The sequence below is a fragment of the Sorghum bicolor genome, chromosome 6 (genome assembly GCF_000003195.3).
Source record: "Sorghum bicolor cultivar BTx623 chromosome 6, Sorghum_bicolor_NCBIv3, whole genome shotgun sequence".
NCBI lineage: Eukaryota > Viridiplantae > Streptophyta > Magnoliopsida > Poales > Poaceae > Sorghum > Sorghum bicolor.
Window position 1 is genome coordinate 56,352,486 of NC_012875.2, and position 17,961 is coordinate 56,370,446.

At 41.1% G+C, this 17,961-nt stretch overlaps 1 protein-coding gene and 1 pseudogene across 1 annotated transcript; one reads left to right on the forward strand and one right to left on the reverse strand.

Moving 5' to 3' along the window:
- On the reverse strand, positions 272-8,599 carry LOC8066783 (probable LRR receptor-like serine/threonine-protein kinase At1g56130). The gene is made up of 24 exons (XM_021462665.1): positions 8,362-8,599; positions 7,514-7,703; positions 7,271-7,342; positions 6,761-6,832; positions 6,605-6,676; positions 6,396-6,467; positions 5,887-5,958; positions 5,739-5,810; positions 5,418-5,489; positions 5,260-5,331; positions 5,074-5,148; positions 4,882-4,953; positions 4,726-4,791; positions 4,575-4,640; positions 4,158-4,190; positions 3,992-4,056; positions 3,505-3,890; positions 3,212-3,410; positions 2,794-2,955; positions 2,585-2,703; positions 2,043-2,253; positions 1,720-1,951; positions 1,482-1,632; positions 272-1,040 (listed from the first exon to the last, which is right to left on the reverse strand). Exons 1-24 carry the CDS (start codon positions 8,513-8,515, stop codon positions 690-692), a joined length of 3,108 nt encoding a protein of 1,035 aa, XP_021318340.1. The 5' UTR covers positions 8,516-8,599; the 3' UTR covers positions 272-689.
- On the forward strand, positions 13,062-16,727 carry LOC8074705 (annotated as a pseudogene).

Sequence of the window (17,961 nt, forward strand, 5' to 3'; positions counted from 1 at the left end):
ATTTAATTGAGTGACGGGATAGAATAAAACATGTAGATATGTTTTCACGTGAAGGAAAAGGAATACGTACAAAGGCTCTTTTTTTTCTGATAAGTTATGGCAGAAAATACCGTTGGCTGATTTATTATGAGAAAAAACACTGTTAAATGACTGACAGATTCGACTGATAAGCTCAAGCGAACAGCGTTCAGCGTGTTTGCTGCGAATGAACAAAACTCAGCGTCTTATAAGCCGTAATAGTGTTTTTCTCTCATAATAAATCGGTAAAAAGTACTTGCAAGAATATAAGGCATACTTCAACTGTGTAAATTGAAGTTTGTCCACAAATTACAATATGTGAATACAGGTTACATGACTGAATATTTATATAAGCCAAAAAAAAAATCTATATCTAACGTGACTTCTTACAAACCATATATACAGTACATCTCAAACATCCAAATGGACGTAACCATCCGAATATCTATCATTTGCATACAGAAAACTGCAAAAGTTATCCCTAAAAAAAAAGAGAAAACTGCACCGGAAAAGATCTACTTCGAAGCAGCCATCTGCATATATAATTTTTTTTTCAAAAGAAAACTGCACGTATAACCCAGAGAGCATATGTGCGGAAGCAGAGAGCATTTTGTAGCGTGCTTTTACAAGAAACAGTCCGTCGCTTCATAGAAGACAGAACATGCTAATCATCACCGGCCTTCTTCAATAACAGAGCTCAGGAATGGCGACGAGGTCTGCGCGGCTGACGACCTCGGTGCCACGCTCGACTGCCCACTGACATTGCTGCTCATGAAGCTGCTGGCGTCACCACCCTTGATCTGCCACTCGGTGATGTAGCTGGGTTTGTTCACCACCTCGCCCACCTCCACGTCTCCCGCCAGCATCGACACCGCTCGTGACATGGACGGACGCTGGTGTGGCGAGCCCTGGGTGCAGAGGAGGGCCACGTGGATGGCACGGAGCACCTGGTTGCTGTTGAATTGTGCGAGCTTGGGGTCGACCATGTCCAGAGGGTGGTTTTCTTCGTACAGTTGCCAAACCTGAAGGCGCAGAAGATTAGCTACAAATGACAAGATGCCAAGCTGGAGTGACTTCGTCTTGAGTGATGTTTCACTGTAAAATTCGGATCTATATTTATGCTCGTTGCGCTAGCCAAAATCAAAATGAAAAGACGAAAAATGCAATCAATCTCTTATGCAGCAATAAGATACCAATCCATGCTGCCATAGTAAAACTTGGCACCCTTTGTTCAAGAATCGCAAACCAATGGGCAATACTACAACTACTATTTTATTTACAGTTTGGCAATTACACACAAAATAAACCATATGAAACTATGTGATAAAAGAGGTTTTTATGAAGGCATGCGAGCTTGATATTGTAAATCCCTAGCATAAATTTTGCTGAAGATCATACTAACAGTACAAAAACAAGACTGCAACACTGCCCAACTTTGAGGCTAGAGTTCAGAGTCAACATACCCATTCTAAAATATAAACCTTGTCTTCATCAAGCGTATTGTCGAAATTTGGCCTTCCAGCTAAAGTCTCCAATATGACCACGCCAAATGCAAACACATCAACTTTCTCGGTCATATGACCTCTCATGGCGTACTCAGGTGCAAGGTAACCACTTCACAGAAGAGTAAGTTAACTGACATCAGCTCACATGTGAAAATAATCTGCAGGTGTAAAGGGCGCAATATGGAAATGTACTTACAATGTACCCGCAACTTTTGTGCTGACATGAGTCTTCTTGTCATCATAAAGTTTGGCGAGCCCAAAATCTGAGATCTTAGGGTTGAGATTTGCATCAAGTAAGACATTGCTAGCCTTTATGTCCCTATGCACAACACGGATGCTAGACTCTTCATGGAGATAAGCAAGGCCTCTTGCAATGCCTAAGCATATCTCAAAGCGTGTTGGCCAGTCTAGGTTCAGTTTCCCACTTCCTGCAAATATAAATGCTTTAGCTTTTATCTAAAATAAGAAACCTGAACTCCTAGAATTACTGTTGTATCAAACTGAAATGAGCAACCATACCAAATAATGCTTTATCAAGGCTTCCATTCTCCAGGTACTCATAAACCAACAGTGGCTTATTTCCCTCAAGACAGCAACCATACAACTTCACAAGATTACGGTGTTGCACTCGAGAAATAGTTTCTATTTCAGCTGCAAATTGTTGTTTTCCCTGATGAGATGTTTCAGATAACTGTTTTACAGCCACCACCCTTCCATCAGCTAATTTACCCTGCAAGAAGGTCCCATTTTCAACAATGTAAGTTTGAATAGAAAAAAAGAAGTAGCACTCTCACTTTACCAAACCTGTGTAGAAACTATAATCGCAACTAGAAACAATAGTGAAAGTAGCTAGTGTGCTTATATTGATATACGTGAAAATAATTGAAGCAAAAGAGTTTACTCCAAAAAAGGAGATGAACTAAACATAAAAACTAATTGTTTCTAGCATTATAATAAAAAAACAAACATGGCTATCCCCTTTTACTATGAATAACTTGGGAAAAATACTTTCAGAGGCTTCATAGAAAATTCACATCCATGAGCACTATAGTTAAACTAACCTTATAAACTGACCCATATCCTCCTTCACCAAGAAGGTTATTGGAACTAAAATTTTCAGTAGCGGTCCTTAGTTCACCATAAGCGAATACATTAGGTCTTCCAACAATACTGTAAAGCTCTGAAAACATAACATAATATAAGTTTATAAATACAATCTCTCAGCTCGATTCATAATACATCGTATATGTAATCATGGTATCTCATTTACCTTGTTGCTCCAATAATAGTTTTCTCCTTCTCTGCCTCCACATACAGAGTCCAGCAAGTGCTAGTACTCCCAAAACTGCTGCACCAACCACGACTCCAACAATTACACCTGTTTTACTACTGCTCTTCTTCTGTGCAGAATTACGGACTGTAGGGGTGAAATCTGTGAGAAAGTTCAGTTGTTAGAAAAATACGATGTTATAGACGAAGCAGTATTTTTATGAATTGCCACTCATTTTTACTGGAAGTGCACATGAGAACATCTAGAACAGTTCAAAATGGATATGTACTACTACTATAAGTGCATGTATTGTTTCAACCATAAGCACTTCTCAAAGTAGAAACTATATATGTATTATTCACCCCAAAAGGAAATTATCTAAAAAATGTTAAACGATGATTGAATCTAAGGGGAGTACTTGGAGTTGCACTCAAAGCTGAGATTGCAGGCCCGTAGTAGCCTTGACTAGGAATGCAACAAGTTCCCTTGCCAGCCCAGAAAAGATGAATCTCAAGGAAGTTTCTAGTGACGGGAACAATATACTGCTTCTCGACAGCAGTGTAAGATTTCCCCCCTGCTGCCTTCCTTATGTCAAAGTTCTTCTCTTTACGCTCGCCCTATGCCAAACACAAGAAATAAATAATACAAAGTCTTAATCAGCTCATAAGCTAAACCCCCAAAATTTATGTAATCAGCTCAACAGGAACCAACCTGGAGATAGATATCGAAAACCCTTCTCCCAACACTCTTCCAAGTCTGTGAATCTTCAAAGTCAAACTCTGCAAATTGAAGAGTGACTGTATAGTTTCCATTCTGGAGTCCAATACCATAGTATCTCAAAGATGATGGCGACATCCTTGCTGTCTGGAATAGTTCTGAATCTAGAGTGTTCTGAAATTGGTGCGAGCTGAAGATTATGTAACTTCCACTTCCATTTGATGTATCCATGAACTTGCCGACATTGCTCACACCCCAAGTTGGTGCTCCTGTAACATAATAGGATGCAGCTCCAAGACTAGCATTATCAGGTTGATACATGGAATTGTCAGAGCCAGATATAGGTCTACTGCTCCCACAGTCCACAGCAATAGAGGCAGCTGCAAGCAAGTCAATTATTTAACATTGTGTTAATTTAGTACATTTGCCTAGTATTTCTCAAGTAGGTCCATGCTTGAAATTGCAAAGGTGGTAAGCTCACATTGTGGAGAGCCAAGAAAACAGGGTGTGTCTCTCTGAAGGCACGACAACCCTGAAGGTAATACACTGCAGATGTAAAACATTGGCATTATGAATCCAATCTATATGCTGAGAGAACATAATGATTGCACTTGAGAACTTGAGGTGATATCAGAATATGAGCTAACCTATTCGTCATGAAATTGTTCGCCACCAAGTTCCTATGTAGAATGAAACACAGAAAAAAAAATAGAAGGCATCACTGTTACTTCCATAGCATATTGAGGGTTTGTCTGGTTTAAGCATAAATCAAGATAAGTAGGACAAATAATTGATTCAGTTTATTGTGCTGGTCTGTAAGGTTAAGAACGTTTGTTTCTATAATAAAGATTCATAATCATATGTCGATTAGAATTGTAACATTTTTAAAAATATATATATTATGGATGCACAAAAACAGAATTTCAAATGTACCAGAAATGTTTGTTTAATGCACGTATATACAATTACTCTAATAATCTAGGTTAGGTTGAATTGACCTAATTGGGTTGGATATGGTTTAGGACTTCAGGTGGTCACTTGAAGTTTCAGAACTCAGTACTCACAGTTGCAAATTGTTCTGAGTAGTCCAAGAAGGAAAGTTGCCTGACAGCTGGTTGTAAGAAAAATCTCTACAGAAAAGATAAAAGGGAAATGTTATAGATAAATGCCTCCCTGATTTTATTGCACAAATAAAATTTAATTTTGATGACATACAAATTTTTAAGAGAACTTCCTATAGAGCTCGGCAGGCTTCCTGAAAGACTATTATTACCAAGAAATCTGGTAGGAACAAAATTTGCTAGCATTAGCAACATGAACAATGAATATCTTCAAAATGAAGGAATAAGTTGAAGACAGTAAAAACTATACAAGAAGTTGAGTGAATTCAGATTCACAAGGGCTTCTGGAACTTGGCCTGTGATATTGTTAAAACTCAAATCCCTGTAACAGGAAAACGGAGAAGAGGGAATTAAGTAATTAAACAAAGCAATAATCCATTCATTAAAACATATTTGCGTAAACCACACTTGACTGGAGTTTGAAAGAAACAAAATGCCTTACAATAAGTTTAGATTTGCAAACTGTGAAAAGTTCACTGATGCCAGGCTATCAGATATCCTGCAATTCCTCAAAATTCTGCAATGAAGCATGCCAAGAGTATTTGGCTTTAATATAATACCTTGATTGCACTATATCAAATATCAAGACATAGTTTGAGTCCTTAAGTGATGACAAAGTTATCCATACAATGTGCTCAAAGATGTCATGTTACTGATGAATGTCAGTGAAGAACTTCCATTTACTATGTCACCTATTCTTCTGCATCACAGAAATAGGTAATTCATACTTCCAGACAGTAAAATTACAATTACAGAATAATACTTAGTACTCCCACCAATACTTACAAGCTTGTTAGTTGGACGAGATTAGAAAGAGTGGCCGGAAGTGGACCTTGAAATGAATTGCCTTGAAACCGCCTACAAAATTGTAATCCGTGTTGCTATTTTAAAGCATCGTTTCTTTACAGATGCATTTACTGACTATGTAGTCAAGAGAGAAGGAAGATGACATTTCTTTAGTACAATGAAAGTAAATAAATCTGTGTAGCCAGAAATCTGATTTTTTTTTTCAAACAACACAGGAGAGCCGTGTGCCTTTGTAATAAAGAAAGAAAGAAAACCTGGATCAGTTACAATACCATAATGCAAGAAGGAAAAGAATCTCACAGTTCTGTTAAATTTGTCCAGTTCCCAATAAAATCTGGAATTTGCCCAGTAAAATCATTATCTGATGCCCACCTAAACACCAGAAAATAACATATAAGATTGAATTGCATGGAACAACATTGTAACAAAACATATTTTATAGGCATACAGTGTCTTCATTCTTGTTAGCCTAGAAAATGTTGACGGTAGGGGACCACTTAGGCCGGCACTATCAATATACCTGCAATTAAGAGATATACATATGAACAAACATAAGTCATGGCGCCTACTAGTCCAAGCGAAGAATGAAAGGAAAAAGTCCATTTTACAGCTAAATAGCATTTGAGTTTTAAATCTTATAGATGGATTTAAAATTTTGAAGTTACCCAAATAACTTTCTATAAGTAAAATAAAGTGTAATAGTACTACAAAACAAATACTATTTAAACTAAACTTTCCACTATGTCGATCAAACTAAACTCCATTCCATATCAAACTGATTTAGGTTGTAAACAATCTTATGTGCAATTTTTTTCCCTAAAGATAAATGCATGGAGTGCAATTTTTTTTCCTAAAGATAAATGCATGGAGTGCTGACAGGTGTAAAATTGACTTTTCCCAAAATGAAAAGAAGAAAATGTATGGAATGCCCAAAAATAGTGAAGATTCTAGACGCACAATTGCTCAAGTTTTTCCAGGTTTCCCAACTCTGATGGAAGGGAGCCATTTAAGTAGTTCGAGCCAAAGCCTCTGAAAAAATTAGCAAAACAATCCAGGTTAGTCAAAAAAAAAGACAACTGAAACATATATTTCTAGTTTTTGTGATTCAAAATTCGGAGGTGATTTCTAATGGAAGTGCCATGATATTAAAAAAATAGTTTACTTACAGAGATACAAGATTCGCAAGGTTCCCAAGCTCCTTTGGAACAGATCCAGACAATGCATTGATGCCCAAACTCCTTGTATTTTGAAAGAGGGAAAGTTTAAGATTTAATGTTAAGCAAAAACATGTAACAGGGTAATATTTATGTTATAAATCTCACATGTACTGCATAGCAGTCAAATTCCCAAGGAAAGATGGCAAAGGCCCTGTTAAGTAATTTTGTCTTAAATCCCTGAAACAACATCAGATCAGATACCAGTGAAAAGAGATCGGATATCACTCCATTAGGTATTATTCACAGCATATCTGAATTTGGGAGTAACATTGGACAATTGTGAAGTTAAAAATACCATCTTAAGTTACTGCCAAAGTTTATGAGAAATAGTAGCCACAATAACAGTTAATGGCAATCACCAAATGATGTCTGTACTATTCTCTACAACTACAAGCAGCACAGGAGAAATATTATGGTAGTATCAGATCTACAATCTGTAAAATCTATAATGAAAAACAAGATAATGGGAGGACAAAATTAAGTATTACACATCAGGTAAATAGGTAATAGGTAAACCTCCAATTAACCACAAATAAATAGTTTTAGAAACAGGACGCTCAGATATGATGTTTTGTTTCCCCGACAATTTCATGCAAGAAAGTGGAGAGCACATACAGATTGGTCAATCGCGTGAGGTTCTGCAGTTCCTGTGGTATGGGGCCAACTGCATTAAGGGCATATATCTTCCTGCATCGGTAAAAGAAAAGTACCCAATGAGCACCGCCGCCTTGCAGTGACCAGTGTTCGTCAGCGCAGCTATGCGCCTGCATTCGTCACAGCACGAACGGCCCATGCTCAGGCGAGCATTCCATCGAGCACCTGACGCGCGCGCGTCTAGAGAGAAACACAAGCACTTACAGCTTGGTGACGTGGCAGACGGTGACGTTGTTCTGGACGGAGCACTCGCACTTGATGGCCGGGTTGAAGTTGTTGTTGTCGTCGATGACGGTGCCGTCCGTGGCGGTGCCGGTGCAGGGGTCGCCGCTGATGTTCCATGCCGACGACGCCGCCTGGCCGAGCTTGGCGAACACTGCGTTCACCGCCGCCGCTGCAAACCGCGTTCACAACTTCACATCAGCAGCGGAAATAGACAGACTCCGGGCGAGGTCGTCCCTGCTCCCCGGGCGTCCGATGGCGCCGCCGCGATCGGACGGCCAGGAACCAGCGCCCACGCTGACATCGCGGAACCGGCCAAAGCCAAGCTACGTGAGGATGGACGGTGGTGTATGTGGATTTTTGGTGTGTGCACGCGGGTCAAAAGGGCAAAAATATGATATCCGCCGTTGACCTCCTAACCGAGACATTTGGAACAGAGTAGTAGGTGGCGACCGCCTGGAACAACTAGGCAGCCAGAGGTAGCAGAGGAAGAGATCATGTTTGCAACCGAAACGAGGGAAAAGAGAATTTCTTGCACGGCAACCGGCAGGAAAATTAGAAAAACCCACGACATGCCATGGAAAATTCAGAAGCTTTCTTGGGAGCGCCAGAAGGCAAGACAGAGCAAAAACAGAGATGAACTGTACGTTCTTCTTTGTGCAAATGAAGGCAGCCAGCATGCATGAGGACGAAGGGTGGTGGCTAATGAGGAGAAGCTGCAAGGAGCAGGCGCGGCAGATCACAGATGGATCGATGATGCGAGCTGGTTCGAATTCGAAAGCCTTGGGTCAATTCAATTCTAGGGGAAGAACTGGAGCGACGCTGCTCACCTTCGACTGGATCGGTCTTCATCGTCGCCGTTTGCTGGGCTTGCGCGGCTGATGCAGCTAGAAGAAGCAGCAGCAGCAGCAGCAGCGTCGGGAGCGCGGAGCCATGGAGGCGCCGGCACGAAGAAGGTCTGGAGGTCGATCCAGGCCTCACCATCTCCTTGCGTCTGTCTCTGCTCGAGCGGCGATGGGCTGCCTCCTCGGACTCGGAGCCCGGTAGGCGGTACCGCGGTAGAGAGAACGAGATATGATGACTCGATCCTCCGAATGGGACGTGTCTCACTCGATCGGGTGGACCCCACAGCTCGGTGCGCGCAGACGCCCGGACGTTGCCGTTGCCACCAACTTTGTTTTTCTAATGGCAAGTGGCGCCACTGCTGTCTATTCAGAAATAATGACGTTTTTTATTTTTAGACATTGTATTTAACTGTTTGTTTTAGGTCTTGATTAGTTCTCAAAAAATTTTGTAAATTTTTTCAGATTTCCCGTCACATCAAATCTTTAGACATATGTATTGAGTATTAAATATAGGCAAAAATTAAAACTAATTGCACAGTTTGGTCGAAATTGACAAGACGAATCTTTTAAGCCTAGTTAATTTATGATTGGACAATATTTGTCAAATACAAACGAAAGTGTTACCGTGTCCATTTCTCAAAATTTTTTGGAACTAAACAAGGCCTTATTCAAACATTTTATATAAATTATAAAATAAATTAATTATGAGTAAAGTATCTCTAATGATAAAAATAAATCTTAATAAAATATATAATATTTATATAAAAGTGTAATTAAGACGACTGGTTAAATAAGATGTTTGAAAGTCTAAAATGTTTTTTTTTTGGGACGGAGAGAGTAATATGACGGCGTTGTAGCAACTGGCCAACAACCTACTGCGTCCAACTCACACATGGAACGGAACGGAACGGAGGCGAAGCCAACGGAGACGACTCCCCAGGCGACCCGATCCTACCTAGTAGTTGTCGTAGCTGAAAAAGACATGTGTGGCTGCAAAACGTGCGCATGTCGACCGGCCCGGTGACGGCGATCGGTGCACCCCGCGGCCATGTCGGACACGGTCGTCGTCAACGGGGCATTGGAGCCTGCTGGCCGCCTTGGGCACTTGTTCTTCCTCTTCGTTTCTCCTTTTTGCGCATGCGAAGAAGAATAGTCGTCTATGGGGGCAAATCCAATAAAAATAAACAAGAATCTCCACGGCGAGCTGCCGTGGCGCTCGTGTGTGCGTACCTACGTCGATCTACGCAGCGTGCAGTGGTACTGGTACGTCCGTACGTACTGAGTTTAATTGGAGTAGTACAACGCTCGCGTATGATCATATCAACGGAACGGGCGACGGATTCGGCGAACGGTTTTTTTTTTTTTTTTTGTGTGTGTGGGCTTCGACGCTCGGATGAATTTTATGACACAGCAAGTGGCGCCAAATGGGTGTGCGCATTCAGAGAACGCAGCGACAGGAAGCCACCGACTGAGACGGCTGACCAGCCGCAACGTGACCCTATAATTTGCTCCCTACTCAGTACATACAAATAAAAAATATAAAAGCTCATAAGTTTCGAAATGTGTATAAAAGCACATTGACATTTATTACGTGATATTTTTCTAATAATAAATCTATTTAAAAATATAATTTTTTCGATAAATTTAGTAGCACCTAAGGATTAATGGACTTATTAAAAGTGAAACACACATGTGTTTCAAACTTGCGTGTGTACGTTGTGCATTTTGACTTCTAAAATTAATAGTGAAATACAATGTATTTGATATAATGATAATATTTTGATTTAGCAAGGTTTGTTAAAAAAGATAATAATTTAAAAAAAACTCTATAATTAGAATAAGCTATGAGTACACAGGGGCGGTTCTAGAGTAGTACTATGGGGGGACAGCTGTCCCCCCAAATTTTTTTGAAAAACATTTAATATGTATACTCTTTAATAATATATACATGTATAATACATTGTTATACATAATTGCTAGTCTACTCAGCTTATATAACAACCTTAACACTCTATATTCACAACTATTTTATCACCGTTTAGTGATCTAATTATGTTATGTGCATATCGATGAACTATATTGTTTTCGTTCGTACCCCCATGATTAAAATCCTAGATCCGCCACTGTGAGTACATGTATGATTTGAGTGTTCTTTTAAGTTGTTTTTAGAACGTACTGTATTACAGGACATATGAAGTACATATGTACGCGCTAGGCGTGAACGTGACGTCGATGCGTGGACCCTCCCTCACCTCTCCATCAGCCGGGGTCCGGACATGCCGTTTGCCGACTTACGCTTGTGTGTTGTGAAGAACTGTCGAATTGCCTACTTGCGTGCGACCGCTGAAAATGTGGACTGCACCCCAAGAATTTTATTTTATTCATGGCTGATAAACTTTTTTTTTGCGACTTGGCTGATAAACTGATAATAATAAGGCGCTAGCTTGATTAATCAGGCGTTGACTATACTTTTAAACGGAAGGATTATTTAAAGGAGAAGAAGCAAAATAAAGCACGCGCACGGCGCACCAGTGCCATCGATTCGATCGTGCTGGTTGGTTGACGACTTCGCTCGGAGGATCAATTAATTCATTCATTATTAGGAAGGCAAATTATGGCCAACTTCATTATTGACAAGAAGTACTTCTCGGATATTGAATTATGGTTAGATGAGGCTGTGTAATCGTCTTGATTTTCTTTTTATCTTTCTTTGTTTTTTGAACTTGTTTCCCTCCTGTTCTGGCTTGTAGGTTTCTGGCTGTAGGCTTTGCTTTGTTTTTTTTTCCTTTTTTCCTGTGTTGTAATCTACTTGGTTACTTATCTTTAAAAAAAAAAAATTCAGTACAGGTTCCTGGAGGCCTACAATGAGGACAGAAACGATGGTAGCATTCATCTCCTGCAATGCTGTAGGTTAACTAGATGCCTTGAAGTGTCTTTTGGAATCCCACAGGTATCTTGTATGCATTCAGACAGACAACTTATGAAAATGCTAGTGTCTTCATTTTTTTGTTCAATTCGTGCACTTGAATCTGTTCTATGGATTCAATTTGCCTAAAAAATGTTAAAAGAATAAAATAAACATCAACAAAGTCTGGTATTTTTTTTCTCTGTCCATAATGTTTTCTTTTCCAGTTTTCTCATTTATGTGTTTGCTTTATCCTTTTCGATCAGACAAAGTATCAAACCGTTGACATAATCAAAGGCAGGATTCCGCTACTTGCTCATGTGACACAAAACTACGGGAGCGACATTCCACCGGACCTGGCATAGCATGTATCCTTGCACAATGCAGCAATATTAAGGCCTTGTTTAGATGCGAAAAGATTTTGGATTTCGCTACTGTAGCACGTTCGTTTGTTTGTGGCAAATATTGTTCAATCATGGACTAACTAAGATCAAAAGATTCGTCTCTGTGTAATTAGTTTTTATTTTTGTCTATATTTAATGCTTCATGCATGTGACGAAAGATTCGATGTGACAGGGAATTTTGAAAACTTTTTGGTTTTTGAGGTGAACTAAACAAGGCCTAAATATCTCAGGCTACAGCTATGCTACATCATTAAAAAGGTGAGAAAAATGTTCTTCCGTTAGTCCATATATACTAATTGGTTAGAGTTTTGTTTCTTAAATTTTAATCCGCTTCTGTTCATTCGTGGAATAATAATGCATATATATTCTTCCACGGTCTTTACTGCAGAAGGAGCAATCAGAATTGGATCTCTTATGTGATAATAACTCGTGCCATTGGAGATCCCATGAGTTTTCTTTTGATCATCTCGAGAAAGTAGAGTTCAAGAAATTGATGGGAACTGATTGCGAATTCCAGTTCATTCAATTCATACTGACAAAGGCAATTGGAATTCGGAAAGTAACTATTAGTTTCGACCAATACTACTGGCGAAAAGGCAGGAAAAACATGCTTTTAAACTTTTGCCACCACTAGACGGTGGGCTGTGGACTACTTGCAAGGATGCAAGTGATCCTATAATTGGAGACTATGTCAATGAGTGGAGACTAGAATAGTAGAGAGATTGCAGTTGAATAAAGTGTTTCCATATCAATGGATGGCTTCAGACTCTGTGCAGCGAGTTATGTAATAAATTTGTTTTGATCTTTATCATGGGTTGTTTTTGCAGTGTTTACTTGCATCAGTCACATCATTGTCCGTAGAGTAGCAAAAGTGCTCCCTCCATAGAGTAATAATACTACTTATTACTATAGGGAGTAGCTGAAATAGGCTTTAAACTTTACTCACTCCGTACCCATAAAGAAAGTCATTTAGAACAAATAACACAGTCTTCAAAGATTAACTTTGACTCTTTATTTTTATAAAAATATTTATCAAAAGGTGGTATATATATATATTTTTATGAAAGTATTTTTTCAAGATAAATCTATTCGTACGGTTTTCACATTTTCAAACTCAACAACTTAAAAAGTTATACATGATTTATATTCTAATGTTTGACTCAATGTTTGACAAGCTCTGAGGATCAATTAACTGATTATTAGGATGACAAGCTCCGAGGATGAATTAACTGATTATTAGGAAGCAAATCCCAGTCGGGCATCTTGAGTATTGCAGGTGGGCGGGCCGGGTGACGCCGGAACTGGCGGTTACGGGAATGAGCTCATTACAACATATGCAAATAGAGTTATCAGCCATGACAAGTTTGTACTCCTAGACAAGTGTTCTCAGGCTCTCAGTCTCAGCACACTTCAAAACAATATATCGAATATGTATACATAGCAGGAGTAATTTTAGAATAGATAAAGCTATCATGAGATAGATGGGTCCAAGTATTGGAATGTAATTTGGCAAGAATACACTCTTTATACCTAGCCTCTATTTTCCAATGGAACTTTTCTGAAATTTTTAGCTGCACAAATAAACATACTTGTTCTGAACTTCTGGTCTATCCGCTATCAGTTTTGAACTTCTGATCCTTTTGCTATCAGTTTTTTTCTAGAGAAGCAAACCGTGCTGTGAGCAGCATGAGTGTTCGTTCTTGACATTCAGTTGTCTTAATATCCTCTGGGCAGGAGTGTGTGCGTGTGTCTTTCAACAAGAAGGATGATTTAAATTGTACCATTATCTTTCGAAAGTTGAAACTGAGCACAGTGTTGCATCCACATCTATCATATCTCATACTCCTTCTGAAATCAGAAATAAATACACAAATCATGCAGTAGAAGGACATGGAGGGAGCAGATAATGCAAAAGTTTGCATGTCTTATTTGCAGAAATAAAAGAAAAGGACCAGACAATGAAAGACTGAAATAACCATGTCTAATGCGCCTATACAGTTCGTTGTAGATCTGCTTGCTGACTGGAACCGAACACTTGTTTCAAGTAGCATTTGGTTATTCCTACCAATTGATTTATAGTCAGCACCAATTAAAAATAGCACCATTTCAGAGCCATTTCTAGATCGAGAAAAGGGCATGCAATGTACCATTCAATCTGCAAAAGCTGATGCGGGGCCGTAGGAAGCTTCCGCTTCTACATCAGATGGAGCAAGAACAGGGAAGAGGAGACATGAGGCGACATTTCCATTCCTCAAGACACGGAGAACGGAGCTGCTCAGATGCAGATTTCCCGGCGCAGGAGAACAGTCCGTGCTCTACTGCCGAACCTCCACAGGGCTTCCACCAAGTGGCACCGCTCATCTGTAGTTGGGAGGAATCCGAAATCCGTAGGATAGCACCTTCAAATCAAATGCATGAGAAGGTTTGAAGAATGGAGCAGGGGCGCGCAGCTCACCCGGTGGAGCTGGTAGTTCAGGGGAAATTTGGGGGGCAATCGGGAACCCCCCAACTGGAATGGATAGGGCCGGTGTATTTGCATTTTGAAAGGATCTGATTGTAAAATATCCTGAGCGAGTGGGGGCGGTAAACTGCAAAAGGTACCGTGGTCATCTCAACCAATCGACGGTGTCGTCACCCGCCGATCCCCGTTCTCTCCTCGCGCCGCCTCCGTCTTCCCCTCGCCTGCTCGGCCTCCGCCCCCCGTAGTGCACCGACTCCTCCACCACCGCCTACGCCTCCTCCGCGTGGCCGGATTCCGCCACCCTGGTGCTGCTCGCCACCGCCGAAAAGCAACCCTGTGGCCGCCTGGCCTGCAGCTCTCTCTCTCTCTCTCTCTCTCTCTCTCTCTCTCTCTCTCTCTCTTCCGGCGTTCAAATCCCATGGGCGAGCCCACCGTCGGGTTCGTCCAGATCCGCCGCCGCCGCCACCTCTAACCTCTCTCTCAGCCAGATCCGCCACCACCGCCGTCCAGCTCCCCACGTGCCAGTCCCCAATTTTTTCTACTTTCCGCTGCCCACAACTTGTCGCCCAATTCACCGATTCGTCGTCGAGCAACCTATTACTCTCGAGCTCGTCGCCGCTCGCCCCTGCTACGCCTAGCGGTCGGGATTGATAGCGAACGGAGTTGCTGGTCGGAATTCCTGTTGCGGATGCCGCGATTTATCCGCTCCCGCTGGCGTAATCGCAAGCCCTGGAAACCGGGTGAGCGCGCCATCGCCGCTCTCAGCCCGGTTCACCGCTCCCGCCTCAGCTCTGGCATAGGTAGGAAGAGTTCATCCCTGTCCCTGCGTGCGTCGTCTTATAGTGATGACCGCGTCAGTGCCCTCGCCGACGATCTGCTGCTCCTCATCTTACGCCGCCTGGATACCCGCAGCGCCCTCGCCACTGCAGCCCTTTCAAAGCGCTGGGCTAGCATCCCGCGCGAGCTTGACGCCCTCAGTTTCAGTGTCAATGATATTCTTCCTCGGCGCTACCACCAGTGCATCAGGGTCCACAGGGAAGCCAATTTTAATACATATGGCTACCTCGCTAATTTCAGGGCGCTCTGCGCCAATGTTGTGCGTTATGAGCGACGTGCCATGCGCTCCATGTCCATCTCCATCAACAACTTACTGGATGCGGATGACATCCATGACAATGACCCTGATGGCCGAGGTTTGCGGAGTGTTTCTACACTGAGGGTTGAGTTCTTTGCTACCTGGCCCTCCTTGGGCTGCATCAACCGCTTGATAGCCAAGGCTGTGGACACTTGGGGGGTTGAAGATCTCGAGGTTTCAGCGAAGTCTACATTCTTTGGGCAGGATTCCCACAGTTTTCCTCATCATTGTCTCTGCAATGATCCGCACAAGTCTCGCCTGCGAAGTCTGAAGCTAGCAGCTTGCCATCTTCCAGTATTGCAGGACTTCCGCACGCTCACCAGTCTGGTCTTGCAAGGTTTGCCAGACTCAACTCCAACTGCAGCATATGTGGCTGTGTTCACCTTGTGCCCACAGCTACAAGCAGTGCACATCAAGTCTTGCAATATCAAGCAAGGTGATATGGCTGTCCATGCCCCCAGATCAGAGATTAAGCAGCTTATCATTGAGCATTGCTATTTTGGACGGCTCAAGCTGCACACTCTCCCAATGCTTGAAAGCATGGCTGTCATTGACACTTTAGTGTTTTACAATCTTAGCTCCTTCCCATGCCTCAAATACTTGAATATTACCCGATGCTGTGGCGTCTTCAAAAGACGTAGAGTTCCCTGTATACCTAGTTGGGACCTCAATATGTTTCTTGGGGGCAGCCCAGGAATAACTGATCTTGTTGTCCGCTTTACTGGATATGATAGATGGTTTAAGACATGGAGCTCCGCACTGTTGTTACCTAAACTCAGGAGGCTCCTGATCGCTGATGTGCCTTCATCCTGGGATGTTTCTTGGCCCCGTCTCCTCATCGAAGCGGCGCCATGCCTTGAGAGCCTTCACATGCATATTAGCCCTTGGGAAGAGGATCCTTGTGATGACATTGTATGGCAATCCCCTAAGTTCTGCCACAATCAGCTTAAGGAGTTTGTGATAACTGGTTTTGAGGGAACAGAAAGACAAATTTACTTTGTTAGCTTTGTCATGAAAGTAGCAACAAAGTTGCAGTCTGTTTCTTTGTTAAAAAATGGGCTTGTTCAGGGCAGAGGCCATTGGGACTGGGACATGGTGAAGCAGGAACACCAATGGGGCAATGAAGAAAGAATCAACATACTTAACCAGATTGCTAAAGATGTTCCTTGCTCAACAACTCCTGTTCAAGTGGTTCTGGAGTAACCTCCAACATGTGTCAGTTAAAAATGCATAATTTATTTGTATACATAATGGTGCTCCCAATTTGACAGATGTAATGTTTGCATACTTGTAATTTTAAAAAATACACTAGGCCTATTAGTATTCATTTCGTCCAGTTTATTTCTGTGCTATGAAGCTCATGAAAGATCATTGCATGTATATGTTCTCTTCATCTTCACTTTTTTTATGCTTTTATTTTATATATACATATTGCCAACTTGTACCCATAATTTTCTTATCTGTTCCCGTCAGTGAGATGATAAGAGGAATATATGCTTCAAATTTTATAAACACTGTTGCAGGTTGTTTCCTTGTACAAAAAGGGCATGTTCAGGGCAGGGACCAGGGGGTGTTAGGACTGGGGTTTGGTGACACAGCATTACCAGTGCAACCATAAGGAGAAAGTCAAACTACTGAACTAGATTGCTGATAATGTTTGGAAACCATGGACATATATATTTAAGTCATGTACTGTCAAATACTAAGTTGATGCCATATTGAGATATTTAATCAAACTTGCTACTGAATTCTAGGTGTATGGCATACCTTTTTTAATTAAAAAGGAAAAAAAAGTATTGAGTTTAGCAATTTAGATTCAGATTTCAAATACTGTTTTTTTTTCTTTGAGGCTACAAGGTTGTGTAGTAATTTGATTTCACAAATGCACAGCACGGCAGTAACCTAATGTTTCTAGATTAGGCTAATTCAAGGTTTATTTATGTCCTTCGAATGTAATCAAGTACCTCGTGGAGTGGATTTTAAATTTTATAATTTATATATATACTCCGGCTTCATGGGAAAGCGACCACATATAACAGAAAGGTGTGAATTTCTAGAGCCTCCCTATTATTATGATGCATAGGGTTCTAAATTTACCACATAGGTTGTGCAGGGTGACACTATTAACTTTTTTCACTCAGTCAAGCCAAGAAATATAACATTCAATACCTGAATTGGTGTCAAATTTTCATGTTTGCCTTCCTGAGCCATTGAGTCAGGATGATGATCAAAACAATCAAAACTGCCTGCTGCAGTCTAGGCTGTGTAGCAGCATAGAGGATGATGGTCAAAATAATCAAACTACCTGCTGCAGTCTAGGCTGTGTAGCAACACAGAAAAGGTTAATTAGTTAGCCTTGAAATTAATTAGCTAGTTGGCGCTATTGTCAGAGTCTTCCTACTGACATCAAAAGATAGGCAATGGATTTTTTTCATTCAGATTCCAATAGCAGTACTTAAGATGTGTTTTCTATGTGTCCACGTAACTTTTTTTGTTGTTGTTAGGCTTCAGTATTCATAGTTGCAAAATGTATTAGGCTCCTATATTTTTGACTTCATAGTTGCAAAATATATCAGGCTCCAGTATTTTTGACTGATGATTTGTTCTTCTTGACTAATGATTTGTTCCATTAGGTTGCTCTCCTGAAAATAGCCAACGTAGAAACTAAATTCCATTTATT

What these genes read in the sequence shown, in the direction of transcription:
- LOC8066783 (XM_021462665.1), bottom strand. Translation starts at nt 8,515, where the DNA reads ATGGTGAGGCCTGGATCGACCTCCAGACCTTCTTCGTGCCGGCGCCTC. An exon ending in CTGGAAAAACTTGAGCAATT is followed by an intron (nt 5,959 to 6,395) that starts GTGCGTCTAGAA and finishes TCTTAATTGCAG; the next exon opens with GTATATTGATAGTGCCGGCC. An exon ending in GATATGGGTCAGTTTATAAG is followed by an intron (nt 2,254 to 2,584) that starts GTTAGTTTAACT and finishes ACCTTCTTGCAG; the next exon opens with GGTAAATTAGCTGATGGAAG.